Source organism: Triticum urartu, chromosome 6A (assembly GCF_056163025.1).
Source record: "Triticum urartu cultivar PI428250 chromosome 6A, HENAU_Tu73, whole genome shotgun sequence".
Classification (NCBI taxonomy): Eukaryota; Viridiplantae; Streptophyta; class Magnoliopsida; order Poales; family Poaceae; genus Triticum; species Triticum urartu.
In genome coordinates this window covers 113,412,565-113,426,950 of record NC_141878.1, presented here as the reverse complement: position 1 = coordinate 113,426,950, position 14,386 = coordinate 113,412,565, and the positions used below count along the sequence as shown (strand labels likewise).

The window sequence follows — 14,386 nt, the reverse complement described above, 5'->3', positions numbered from 1 at the left end:
TTCCACCAAATAAACCAACTAGCATCAACTACAAGGAGTAATCAACACTACTAGCAACCTACTAGCACCAATCCCAGACTTTGAGACAAGAATTGGATACAAGAGATGAACTAGGGTTTGGAGATGAGATGGTGCTAGTGAAGATGTCGATGGAGATTGCCCTCTCCCGATGAGAGGAGCGTTGGTGATGACGATGGTGATGATTTCCCCCTCCCGTAGGGAAGTATCCCCGGCAGAACAGCTCTTCCGGAGCTCTAGATTGGTTCCGCCAAGGTTCCGCCTCGTGGCGGCGGAGTCTCGTCCCGAAAAGTTCCTTCTTATTTTTTTCTCATCGAAAGACTTCATATAGGAGAAGATGGACGTCGGAGAGCCACCAGGGGGCCCACGAGGTAGGGGGCGCGTCCTAGGGGGGGGCGCCCCCACCCTCATGAGCGGGGTGTGCCCTCCCTGGCCTTCATCTTTGGCGAGGATTTTTCTTTATTTGTTTTAAGATGTTTCGTGGAGTTTCAGGACTTTTGGAGTTGCGCAAAATAGGTCTCTAATATTTGCTCCTTTTCCAGCCCAGAATTCCAGCTACCGGCATTCTCCCTCCTTATGTAAACCTTGTAAAATAAGAGAGAATAGCCATAAGTATTGTGACATAAAGTGAAATAACAGTCCATAATGCAATAAATATCGATATAAAAGCATGATGCAAAATGGACGTATCATCCAGCCTCCACTGTGGCTCTGTCGCCTCTTCCGACCTCCGCTCGTATGGCTCTTCGTGATCCACTTTGGTACATAGCGATGAAGGAGGAATTTGAGGCATTGCAGCACAACGCAACTTGGCAGCTTGTTCCCCGTCCCCGGCACGCCAACATCACTACCGGGAAGTGGGTGTTTAAGCACAAGTTTCACCCCAACGGCACACTCGATCGCTATAAAGCTCGTTGGGTGGTCCGAGGCTTCTGACATCGCGCTGGCATTGATTTCACGGATACATTCGCCCCGGTTGTCAAGCCCGGGATGATTCGCATTGTACTTCAGCTCGCAGTATCTCACGCCTGGCCGGTGCACCAGATGGACGTTTCCAACGCATTCCTTCATGGTCATCTCGAGGAGCAGGTGTATTGTCAGCAGTCGACGGGATTCGTTGACGACACTCATCCGGAGCATGTCTGCCTGCTTTCCCGTTCCTTATATGGGCTCAAGCAAGCTCCCCGCGCTTGGTACCAGCGCATCGCAGCGTTCCTCTGTCAGCTCGACTTCCGCTCTACACGCTCCGATGCTTCGCTGTTCATATACCGACACGGTGATGCTACCGCCTACCTGCTGCTCTATGTCGACGATATCATCATGACAGCGTGCTCTAGTGCTCTTCTTCGACAGCTTACCGATCGTCTTCGTGCTGAGTTTGCCATTAAGGACTTGGGTCCTCTGCACTACTTCCTCGGCATCGAGGTTGCTCGCCATGCGGATGGCTTCTGTCTTCATCAGCGGAAGTATGCTCATGAGCTTCTTGATCACGCTGGAATGCTTAATTGCAAACTCGCGCCTACACCTGTCGACACGAAGGCCAAGCTCTCTGCCACCGACGGCTCCCTTGCTCCGGATGCTTCGTTTTATCGGTCTATTGTGGGCGCTCTTCAGTATCTCACGCTGACCCGACCGGAGCTTCAGTATGTTGTCCAGCAGGTCTGCTTACACATGCAGGCTCCTCGTGATGCTCACTGGACCGCGGTCAAACGGGTTCTCCGTTACATCCGCGGCACCATGGATCTCGGCTTGACTCTTCATGCCTCGACTGCTACGGACATCACCGCCTACTCTGATGCTGACTGGGCCGGCTGCCCCGACACGCGACATTCCACCTCGGGTATTGTGTTTATCTTGGACCATCCTTAATCTCTTGGTCGTCTAAACGGCAACCTACTGTTTCTCGCTCTAGTGCCGAGGTCGAGTATCGAGTTGTGGCTAACGTTGTTGCCGAGTGCTCCTGGTTTCGCCAACTTCTTCATGAGCTCTCTTGTCCTGTCGACAAGGCCACGATTGTCTACTGCGACAATGCCTCCGCGGTTTACCTCTCCGCCAACCCGGTTCATCATCGTCGCACCAAACACATCGAGCTGGATATTCATTTTGTTCGGGAACAGGGAGCTCTTGGTCATGTTCGAGTTCTCCATATCCCTACTTCCCAACAGTTTGCGGACATCATGGCCAAGGGGTTGCCTACGACCCCATTTTGAGGAGTTTTGATCCAGCCTTTGCGTCGGCCGTAGCGACGCTTCGACTGCGGGGGGGGGGGGGGGTGTTGAGATGTATATTGCATGTGTGTTTCTTGTACAACAAGTCTACCTCCTTCCTTGTATAGTTGAGGTCTAGACTCCCCTTGTACCTATATATACGTGCATACGCACCCGATGAATATATCGTGAGTTGCACCAATCCTCTACAGGCCTCCTTGATGAAATTAACAAAGCTACACCGACAGACAGAGAAGGCGCAAATGTAATAGAATTTCTCCTGTGCGATGACAAGTTTTGTCGGAATTATATGGATATTGTTGATATATTGGAGGTCATCGCTTCTACTTGTTGGTACCTATGATGGCAAAGAAGGGAAATGGCCAAAGGAGAACAAGTCCAGAACCCTTTTCACACTTCAATGGCGATCCGAGCATTGTCACTAAACTATGTTGGTGATGCGAGTAAACCCAATCCGGTGGATCGTCAGAAGACATGGAAGAGGGCACGAACTGGGATGCAAATTCTGAATGTTGACGCAACTTTCACCGAGGAAGATCACACGGGAGCGTGTGAGATGGTGATGCGCGACCATGACGGAAGGTTCATTGCGGCAGCAACAACGCAAATGAAACATGTGGCTGATGTGATGTCAGCGGTGGCTGATGTGATTGTTCATACGAGGCCTGTGATAAAATCATGATTCAGTCCAACAGTTTGATCGTCGCGGATGCTCTGAAGTTGAATGAAAGGTACACACTGGTGGCTACAACAATTCTAGACGATTGTTGTAGTCTACTACAAGATTTTGGGAAGGTTACAGTTGAACATTGTTTTAGAGAGACAAACATGGTTGCCCATTATTTAGCTAGCTATATGGGAGGAGTAATCCGATGCCGACGGTGCGGTCGGATACACCTCCTAGTTTTATTCTCAATGCTTTAGCAAATGATGTAAGTTTGATTTGAGGTAATGAAGCCGTCGTGAAGGCTTTTTTGTAAAAAAAAAAGTTAACTTTGACTTATAACACATACACTATTTTTCTGGTGACGGAGGGCCAAAATTCTGAAAGCCCATCGACATGCGTCCATCTGAACCGCTCGATACGTAATCCAAAGAAATACAAACCTTGGCTATATCCTAGCCAAAAAAAACTCCTCCTCTCACCGGCTCCTCCTCGTCGGAGCTCACCTCACCACCATGCTCTCCTCCTCCCTCATGCTGACCTGCGGCCACGCTCCCCTCCCGGCGTTCCGCAAACCGCGGCGCCTCACCCTCGATAGAACCGCCGCCGTCACCCAAACCAACGCCTCTCTCTCCACCTTCCTGCCCGGGCGGGGAGGAGCAGCAGCCGCGCCGCGCCGGGGCTGGGCCCAGATCTGCCGGGATTCCTCCCGGCCGGGCGCCGATGCCGCGGAGCAGGACAGAGAGAGCAAGAACGACTTAGCGACGGCGACCGTCCCCAAGATTGGCGGTGGCGGCGGCGGCGGCGGGCAGCTCAGCGACTGGATAACATCGGTGCTGCTGTTCGGGATATGGGCGGGGCTCATGTACTACGTCCTCCAGCTCGCACCAAACCAAACGCCAGTATGTACGGTCCTGCATATTCTCACCCCTTCATTCTTCGAAAGCAACTTATCAACCATTGAACTGCCAATTGGCAATTGCTATGCATTTTGATGAATTTAAGTCGTTGTTTCAGTACAGTGGCAATGCTAGGGCCTAGGAGACAGTTCTACATGCTTACTTGTTAGAATCCTGATTAATATCCGGGGAAAAAAAGGAATCCTGATTAATAAACCCTGTCTTGAATCTTGATATAGCAGGCTAAGATCATTTTGTTTTCTTTTTGAAAAGGAAGATATCCCCGGCCTCACACAACCATCTATATATATTGCAAAGTTTCAAGATTCAGAAGTGCCATACAAAGAGGTAGAAGCTAGGACACCACTATGCTGTTATCCATGTTGTCTTTGCCCTGGCAATGTTGTCCCATAGAATACGCAACCATCTGGGTTGGATTGGCTGTTACCTGGTGAGACGCGTGTATTTTTCTTGGTAATCCGATCATGGCAACGGTCAGCATCGATAACAGAGATGGTTGGGCCATTGGTGCTGATCACAGATTCAGAGTTCTCACTCCCTAAAAGGAAAGAAAAACAGATTCATGTCTGAGATGAGCCACACAGTTTACCACACCACCGGTGAAGTTTTTGATCTGTGAAGACGTCCTTGTAGTGAACAACGGTACCTTGATCCGCTAGGCTATTATCACGAGTCTGTGACTCTAGACGCTAAACCATTATTGATGCGGAGCATCCCATGGACATCATCATGACTCACCAAATGGACCAATGGCACGAGCACGTGCATGAGCCATCCAAATTGAGGTGACTTCGCCCCTCTTTGAGCTTCCTACACATTTGAATGAGACTTGGCTACTACCTCAAAACCAGAACCCTATGTGTCCTTAGGTGTGATGGCATTGATCCAAAATGTAGTCTTCTTGGGATTTTTGGGGAAGCATAAGACATAGCTGCTTTGTAAGTGGAAGCAATTGGCAATTTCCAAAATAATTGGAAGGGGCATATTTTTGTAGGTGGGGTTTGAATTATCAAGATTAAAGGGTTCAGGATTTATGGCGGAGAACTGGGAATTGATCAAATCTCCTTGGCAGGGCAAGTGTTAAGGATGCATGCCATCTTATAGATATAATTTTCATAAATTCAAGCATGCAATCAAATTATGGGTGACACAATTACTCGCTCCCCTAGTCTAGTTTAGCAATCAACTTAGAGATGGTAAAACTAATCTAACCCATAATCTGTAACAGGATTTACAGTAACACAAGGCACTTTATGTGAATAGTATTGCTGCATCTGACAATCACTTACTAATTCTAAATTGCTTTTGGTTGCAGTACAGGGACACATATTTCTTGGAGAAGCTTTTAAATCTTAAAGCCGATGATGGCTTTCGAATGAACGGAGTTCTTGTGTCTCTGTGGTACATAATGGGAATCTGGCCACTGGTGTACAGCATGTTGCTTCTTCCTACTGGAAGAAGGTAAATGGATCAGCAGATTTAGTCACAATCTTCCTCTTTTCTATCTCTACAGTTGCAGCAGAGAACCATACCATGTTTAATGTGTAGTTTAATTTAAGCTTTTCTTAATATATGGTTTAGCTCACGTAGCTGTTTTTAAATTATAGAAATAAGTTGTGTTGCTGAATTAAAATGGCTGTCTACAAAATTTTATCAGATCCACTGTACTCATGCTGCTCATATGTTCATGTAATCATCTTGCACTTCTCTTTGGATTTGAACGTAATCATAGGACTAGAAAAAAACTCAAAAACTCGAAGCTCCTGTTCCTTGGAAAAAGGCTAGCTTATCCTGAAAGCATGCCCTTAACGAGCTGGGTAGATAATGAGCGATGGTAACGAGTACGTACATACACTCACCCCTATGGACGCACGTACACACACCCTACCCCTATGAGCACCTTTGAGAGACTGAGCCATTGGGCCTTGAACTTGACGAAGTCACCACAGACACCTCATTACTGACGCGAACGTCGCCTCCCAGTGAAAGAACATTCCACCTTTATGAGGCACCAAAGCGTCAAACCTGGGGTTTGATCCCTGGTGGGCTGGGGGTACCACTGCCCTCATAACCATCCGACCACAGTTGGTTCTCCCGTCAATGTTTAACCCGAGGTGTCAAGTTATAAGGTAATCTCGAAGATAGCCATATATGTTTAGGATTTGATCCCTTCCTGTGTGTTTAAACCTGGCTAGCAGGGTTGTGTCGTGTTGGGCAAGTTCAATAGGCCGTTTTGGCACGAACTCTTCGTAAAACTCTATATAAGGCAAAGCAATAGGAGGAAAGTAGGTCTCTACCTTCGGTTCCTCTCCAGTCTGACCGTCCATGATGCTCCTGTTGTTCGCAATGCTGCCGCTACGACTACGGGGGGTGCTAGAATATATTTGGTAGTTAGAGATTGCACAGGATTAGATAGGAACTGCTTCCATCTTATCTCTAGGAGCCATCTTGCCATCCATGTCTTGTACCTCTATATATACTCGCCCACGACTCTAAATAATACACAAACCGCATTGCACCAATTCCTCCTCTATCTAATCCTCGTACAATCGCTGGGAGACCGAGGGTGCTCCGTTGCCTTGAGCAGGGCGTTGTTGATAGTTGATAGCCGGGCCATGCTGTCGCATTTAGGAGGATTTCGTCGGCCGGGTAGTATTGTGCCGTGCTGCAGGATACCACATGATGTCTATTGGTGTCGTGAACGCCGCGGGAGATATGGTTGCACGCGACGTCTCGCTACCGACAAGGGATGCACATGACAACGCGTTGGATGTAGCTGCAGCTCCAACCGTCGGCGCTGCCTGAGGAAGCGCTGTGGGGAGCCATGGTTGGACGCGACGTCTCGCTGCCAACAGGGGATGCGCGTGACAATGCATTGGTGGTGCGACCTCGTGGCTGTCACCTATGGAGCCAGTGTGCAGGGCAACCGTGAAGCTGCCGCGCAACCCGGAACTCATGCCCGGGTTGTTCGTCCCCAAGGGCTTCGTGGTGTTCTAGGCATGCGTGGTTGCTGGCACCATCAACCCGCGGGGTATAGCCATATCTAGTGTGCGGAGGCACGGATCTGACTCTGATGGCGTGGGCTTGTGCTGGAGGGGACGTCGTGGCCCTGCCTAGGGGCCTGACCATGCGGATGGGGGTCGTGTTGGAGGACGGCAAGGTGAAGGCCTCAAGGTGGTGGTAGTCGGATTCGCGAGGTAGCTGCAACGACGACGACTTGCGAAGTGGCTACAACAACGACCTGGTTGGAAGACCAGCTTACGTCCAAGCGTCCCTTTCATCCCTTTTGATGGGGATCAAAGGAGGTGCGGCAGGGACCAGAAGCATATGACGACGTGGAACCTGCATCTGGCTTCTTCTCTGGCAGTTTCAGTGGGCTTGGGGTTCTCTCACGCCAGGATCTGGCTAGCGAGACGTTGTTAGCTGGTAGAGTGGATGATGGCAAATGATGGATTCGTCGCAGGAATGCGTTTACTCCGGTGAAAACTCTCAGTCTATCCTTTTCGGCTTGATCATGCAATGTCAGTGTGCGAGCGTCGTGTCCTTGTTGAAGGTCTTGGCCCAAAGCTAGACTTAGGAGATAAAAATCCCTTGTTTGACCTTTGGTTGAACTCATCAATATCGGCGCACGTATGTCGATCCCTTGTTGAAGGCTTTTGTCTAGGAGTAGCCCGTTTAATTTGGTCTGTTGTCATAGGTTAGTTGTAGAACTGTGGAGATCCTGTCATGATGCAAATCCATTTTGGCCGGCCCCGGGTTTTTCCTTTTTCTTAAAACCGATTTGTTTGACATTGATGTTACGCTTTGCCTGGCTTCAAGAAATAATCAATATTATATGGTTGTGTCCATCAATTGATGCAGAGGCCAGGGGTGATACCCTCCTTTTTGAAAAAGTAATTATTTTGCACTAGCAGCATTCTTGTTAATGCATTTCTTGATCTACATGTCAAAACAAACATAAAAGATGTGATGTTAACCATCTGTATTGTTGTCTTCTTTTATTATCAAGTCACTGTATTATTTATGTTACAGCAATTTGTTATTGCAGTTCAAAAAGCAAGATTCCAGTCTGGCCATTCCTGGTGCTTTCATGCATTGGAGGAGCATATGCGTTGATTCCTTACTTTGTTCTGTGGAAACCTCCTCCACCTGCCATTGATGAAGATGAAATTGGACAATGGCCATTAAAATTTCTCGAATCTAAACTAACTGCAGGAGTATGTGCTAGTTTTTGCGTCTTTACATTCTCATACTCTTGATTTAAGTAGCACGCAACATCAGTAATGTATCTTCAAACCCTGGTCAACCTTTTCAATCATTGTGAAGAATCTGTTCCAATCATGTTGCAGGTAATTTTTGCCGTGGGCCTTGGACTGATTATATTTGCAGGCAAAGCTGGCGGTGATGATTGGCGGGAATTTTTTCAATACTTTAGAGAGAGCAAGTTTGTAAGTTTTGCTTTATTCAATCCTTGGCAAAATATGAACAAAGTTTTACCATGGCATATTATTATATAATAAGTTGTATCCGGCGCGCATGCAACTTTTTTTTCCTCGAGAATCACAGGCAACTTTCATGTTTTTACGCCTAAATGCTTGCTCAATATTGTCAAGTGACACTTGCAAAATTGTTTTTTTTTTGTGTGTGTGTGTGTGTGTGGGGGGGGGGGGGGGGGCACTTGCAAAATTGTTGCAACTGACTTCCTAAAAACTTCAGACTTGTTGCAGGTATACACTGTAGAACCTAAAGCCACCAATTTTCAATCATTATTCTGTTAGTGCATTCAACAATCATAACACATGGAATGGTGTGGGTACATTAAAAAGTTGCATGAAATACTGGTTTAATGCACAAATGGACATGTGCGAAAAGGAAGTGAAAATCAGGCCTTTACTCTGTTTTTCACCATTCCAAGCTTCTGAATGACCTGTTTGCTGTACTTTGTCATAACCATATTTGATATGGTTGCCATATATTGAAATGGTATATGCATATCTGTTGCTTTAGAAAGCATGAACGTTTTGAGGGCTGAACTAATTTCCATTCTGTGTTTTAAAAAGCAGAAAGGTTTAATGGCCGAACTAATTTCCTGTTGTTTCATGCCATCTGTCAGATCCATGTCACGTGTATTGATTTTACTTTGCTCTCGACCTTCTCGCCATTTTGGGTCTACAATGATATGACATCAAGACGATGGTAAGAGTGCTAGTCCCAATGCTTATGACCTTAATAATGTAAACAAAAAGGGAGTAACTTCACCTTGCTTGATGCAAACATAAAGATATACAGATGTCCCGTTAGAGCAAGGTTAAATAGTATAGCCAAGAACACTCAGCTATATGGAGTTGTCATGTCACTTATAGCCAACCTAATAGCCCACTCATACAATAGTTAGTCATACTTATACGCTACTGTATGTCCGTGCTACAACTGGTTCAAAATCTACAATCTGCTTATCTTCTCTCTTCTCCAACTAGGCAAAAATATAATGTGGCATCTCTTATAGCTTGCCTACGTCGTAATATTATAATTGCTCTTTGTTTTCTCATTCCGTTTGCAGGAAAAATGGTTGGGTTCTGCCACTGGCAGTTGTGCCTTTGCTTGGACCCTCCTTGTATCTTTTGCTGCGTCCATCTCTGTCGTCTCTGCTAGGGGCAACCTCTTCATCATCTGACAATGAGAAGCCTCTGAAATAACTAGAATGCAGCGATGGGTTAATTTTGGCCATGAGTAAATGATATAGTTCAAAACTGCGACACTTATTTTGGATCGGAGGGAGTACAATTTAGAAGATCAGTTAAGATTAAATTCTGGAGATTGCGTTCATCAGCTTGATCGGGAGAATTCTTCAGAATTGACATGCCAGTACAGTATTTGCCTTGAAAAGGAAGTCTGGAGAATGAAGATGTTAATCAACATTACATCAACTTAGCATGCGAATACCTCACAGATTTCATTTTTTCAACAATGAAGCCTGTCAGGTAATCATGTGTGCCTTCGATTATTTTTTCTTTCAAGGATGAAGCCCGCCAGGTAATCAGCAATATTTGTGTACTAAAGGAAAAAAAATCTACCGGTGATATTATACTGGCATACTCTGTTTAGGTATATACTCCCTCCGTTCCATAATATAAGTCTTTCTAGAGGTTCCAACAAGTGACTACATACGGAGCAAAATGAGTGAATCTTAACTCTAAAATATGTCTACATGCATCCGTATGTTGTAGTCCATTTGAAATGTCTAAAAAGACTTATATTTAGAATGGAGGAAGTACATACATAATTTTGATCCTTTTTTGTTTACATGGAACACCTTACATTCCATTAACTAGTGACCGCGGCAACATGGCCGGCCACATCACTCGTTACATCCAGTGGTAGATCCGTAAGCCACACGGTCTGGTTCCCACCCAACACCCTAACACCATGACTCGCCAGCCAATGCGCTGGAACATTACATCCACGGGGACAGCGATCAAACTTTATGATCTATGAAACCCATTTGGAGAAGGTACTTTGTTCCCCTGAACATGTGACTCCCGGTTGAGCTCGATCGAAATTGCTTGAGGCAATGGCTTGCTGTGGTGGGAGGCAATCAGTGGTGAAAAATGATTATGCTCATGCTGAAACTCTTGCCATTCAGTCACTTGGGCATTGATCTGGCTGGCCAGTGCTGCCGGTGCTGCACAGCGGTCACCATGCCTGATCCTGTTACGTTCAGACCACCATCGCCATAAGTACTCCCTCCGTCCCATAATATAATATAAATCGTTTTGCTAGCCCCGCTGCACGCCATAGTGCTTCCACATTCTTGCACCTGAAGAACAGATGGCCACCGTCCTCAAAACAGCTGCAGCAAACGGCACATCTGATGTCCACTTCTACTCGTCGGCGTTCAATATTCCTGTACAAAGGATGGGTATTATGCCCAAAACGGCACAGGAAATGGTGCACCTCCCCGGGCAGTGCACACTCCATATACATAATTTTGGTCTTCGTGACCAGTATAGGCTACACATTTGTGTGTGTTTTTTTTCTTGAAGACGCAGGAGAGATACAAAGCGTTTCTTTTAAGAAGGAAACCTCCATATTTGTGTTTCTGAAGACAATTTCTCAGCGTTGTAGTAACAGCTATGGTGATGAGTGTCAAAAAAAGAACAGCTATGGTGATTGTTTTATTTTAGCGTATTTGTTGAGTCATTTCTCCTTAAGCGTCTTGCGTTGGAGATGCTCTAAGCGACCTCACTTGAACACCTAAAAAAAGATCAGGAAGCAGACTACCGAATGGAAGCATTACACTTGGAGGGTAAGTCATCGGACAAGCAACTCTTTGAACCCCGATGCTCCTGCATAGGACATGTTGGAAATATGAGCACTTTTCCGATTAGATTTATCCACAAGTAAACAGTAAGCATGGCATAGAAGGTATGCATCTCATAGCGATACCTAAGCATACTAGCATGTATAGAACATAGAATCGAACCTTCTATGAGCAACACATATACGGCTAGTATAAGTACGAGTAAACGAGGGATGAACATATTATACCCTCCAGTTGGCCAGGCCAACGTGGCGGCGGCAGCAGCAGCCTCGGCGTTGTCCGTGGCCTTCTTCTTAGCGGCGGCAGCGTCGGCCATGGTGTCGATGCAGAGGAAGTAGTGGAAGCAGAGGCGAACGGAGTTGGGGACGGATCGGGAGCAGTCGCGTCGAGACGCTCCCCAAAAACCTTATTGCCGTTCTCCCGGGCAGGATCTCGAACGACAGGGTTCCGGAGACACCTGCTCTACCGACCAGCCGTGCACGCGGTCGTCTGGATGGGATCCCCGGAGGCAGCACAGAGCGAGGAATAGTAGATGACGGCTAGGTCACGTGAGAGGGAGTGAGTGAACCGAACTAGGTTACCTCACTGGTCAGAGCCTTCTTATATAGTCCGTAGGAGAAAGTCGTGGGCCTTGCCGAGGCCCACGACCGAGTCGACCCACTCCCGGCAAGGGAGTCGTTGTTCCCGGCAAGGGTCGCACTCCCGGCAAGGGAGTCGACGAAGTTAGCCCACAGTCTAACGTCTTGGACAGTGGCCCACATGTTAGCGACTCATTAATTAATCCCTGATTAATTAATTCGTTCCTGAGCAGCAAAAATAAGCTTCGGCTCATTCCTGCAACCCGCGGCGCGCGCGCATCGTGACGAGGCGAGGCGGGCGGTGGAGGAGGAGCGCGCGTGTACCACTCCTCTTCCCAAGCTCCCAATGGCAAGTGGTAGAGCATCTCTTATAAAGGGGTCTCAACTCTCCTCAACTAGCAAGGTGGGACTAAACTTCCCACCACCTGCCATCTCATACATGGGCCTTAAGATTAACCAGGGATTAGTGTCTTATATGGGCCTAAGCCCATCCATAATCCAACAATCCCTCACCAGATCTCGAGGCACATAAGTTTGTTAACTGTTCCAAACAATGTTTGATATACCAGAATTTTCAGTGGAGACTGTTAAGTTGAACTTCCACCTAGAGTAACAGGATTAGACTTCTTCACAACTGAACAATGGACTATGCCTTGAATTGTTAGTTTGGCATGCAGAAGTTTCGCCTATTGTCAGCTGATACATGGCTGCCGTAGGCTAAACCCCACGGGTGGAGCTTATTAGTCATACTTCATACCTTCTCATGAGCTTGCTAGAGATTACCCAATCTCATAGACTGTGACCAGCTGTCGGGCTCACATATGTGTGTTCCTCCAAAAAATGCTCTGTAGGTTAGCATATTGCTTACATAAGCTTTAGAACACATTAAGACAAAAGTCAGCCTGCCTTATAGAATTAAAAGTATTACTGCATCTCCAACAGAGTGGGTTTACTAAGGATACTCTCCTCAGTTGACCGCTGGATTGTTTTCCCAGGTCCTAATTCACGGGATCTCCGATCACATAGGTTGGGTTACCCCATGGCAACTTACGTGGGTCTCATACCCATCTCCCTCGATGCATTTTCTATCACAATCCGTGATAGCCCTTGCGTAAAAGGGTCTGCCAGATTCTTAGCCGTCTGGATACAATCCAACGCTATTACTCCGGAGTTTCGTGATTTTTTGACAAATTTCAATCTTCTTCTTATGTGCTTTGTGGATTTCATGTTGTCCTTTGAATTCTTAGCCTTGGCAATCACTGTTTGATTGTCACAGTTCATAAGGACAGCCGGCACTAATTTATCAACCACCGGCAAATCCATCAAAAGCTCTCGAAGCCATTCTGCTTCGACGCATGATGTGTCTAATGCTGTGAGTTCTGCTTCCATAATTGATCTGGTTAAGATCGTCTGCTTGCAAGATTTTCAGGAAATAGCACCACCACCAAGTGTGAAGACATGTCCACTTGTGGCTTTCATCTCATCAGCATCAGATATCCAATTCTAATCACTATACCCCTCAAGTACCGTCGGGTACCCAGAATAGTGAATTCCATAGTTCGCAGTACCTTGCAAATAACGCATCACTCGCTCAACAGCATGCCAATGCACATCTCCCAGATTGGAAACAAACCGGCTCAGTTTGCACACAACAAATGAGATGTCAGGATGAGTAACACATGCTAGGTACATCAGTGAACCAACCACTTGAGAATATCTCAATTGATCTACAGCCGTGCCTTCGAACTTTTGAATCCGCACGCTAGGATCATATGGTGTTGTAGAAGCTTTGCAATCCGAATATCCAAAACGGATCAAAATCTTCTCAACATAGTGGGATTGCAAAAGTATAATTCCACCCTCAGAATTTCTCAGTAGCTTGATGTTCAGGATAACATCAGCCACACCCAGGTCCTTCATCTCAAAGTTGTGAGATAGAAAAGACTTGACCTCCTCAATGACCTTGAGGTGGGTCCCAAATATCAGTATGTCATCGACATACAGACACAGTATAACTCCTTCGCCCCCACCATGGCGATGGTATACACATTTGTCAGCTTCGTTCACAACAAAGCCAGCAGATGTCAGAGTAGTGTTGAACTTCTCATGCCATTGCTTAGGCGCTTGTTTCATGCCATACAAAGATTTCACTAGCTTACACACCTTTCTTTCCTGACCATTTACTACAAAGCCATCCGGCTGTTGCATGTAAATTTCCTCGTGTAGCTCTCCGTTAAGGAAAGCCGTCTCAACGTCCATCTGATGAACGAGAAGACCATGTGAGGTGGCCAAAGCGAGTAACACTCGAATAGTTGTCAGTCTAGCCACAGGTGAATAAGTGTCAAAGAAATCCTCTTCTTCTTTCTGGGTATAACCCTTGGCCACAAGCCTAGCCTTGTACTTCTCAACAGTACCATCGAGCCTAAGATTCCTTTTAAACACCCACTTACATCCTAATGGTCAACAACCATAAGGACGATCAGTGATCTCCCATGTCCCGTTAGCCAAGATGGAATCCATCTCACTACGGACCGCATCCTTTCAGTAGTCAGCATCCGGAGATGCATAAGCTTCTGAAATGGAGCTGGGAGTATCATCATCCACGAGGTACACGAGGAAATCATCACCAAAGGACTTTGCAGTCCTCTGTCTCTTGC

General features: G+C 46.6%; 1 protein-coding gene across 1 annotated transcript; it reads left to right on the top strand.

Annotated features, from left to right (window-relative positions):
- Positions 1-3,349: 3,349 nt before the first annotated feature.
- On the top strand, positions 3,350-9,986 carry LOC125515967 (uncharacterized). Its single transcript, XM_048681442.2, has 6 exons — positions 3,350-3,812; positions 5,146-5,291; positions 7,879-8,047; positions 8,180-8,278; positions 8,944-9,026; positions 9,391-9,986. The coding sequence occupies exons 1-6, from the start codon at positions 3,426-3,428 to the stop codon at positions 9,524-9,526; spliced, it is 1,020 nt and encodes a 339-aa protein (XP_048537399.1). The 5' UTR covers positions 3,350-3,425; the 3' UTR covers positions 9,527-9,986.
- The last annotated feature ends 4,400 nt before the right edge of the window (positions 9,987-14,386 follow it).

Coding starts and splice junctions, on each gene's coding strand:
- LOC125515967 (XM_048681442.2), top strand. CDS start 3,426: ATGCTCTCCTCCTCCCTCATGCTGACCTGCGGCCACGCTCCCCTCCCG. Junction 3,813..5,145: donor TCGCACCAAACCAAACGCCA/GTATGTACGGTC, acceptor TTTTGGTTGCAG/TACAGGGACACATATTTCTT. Junction 5,292..7,878: donor CTTCTTCCTACTGGAAGAAG/GTAAATGGATCA, acceptor TTGTTATTGCAG/TTCAAAAAGCAAGATTCCAG.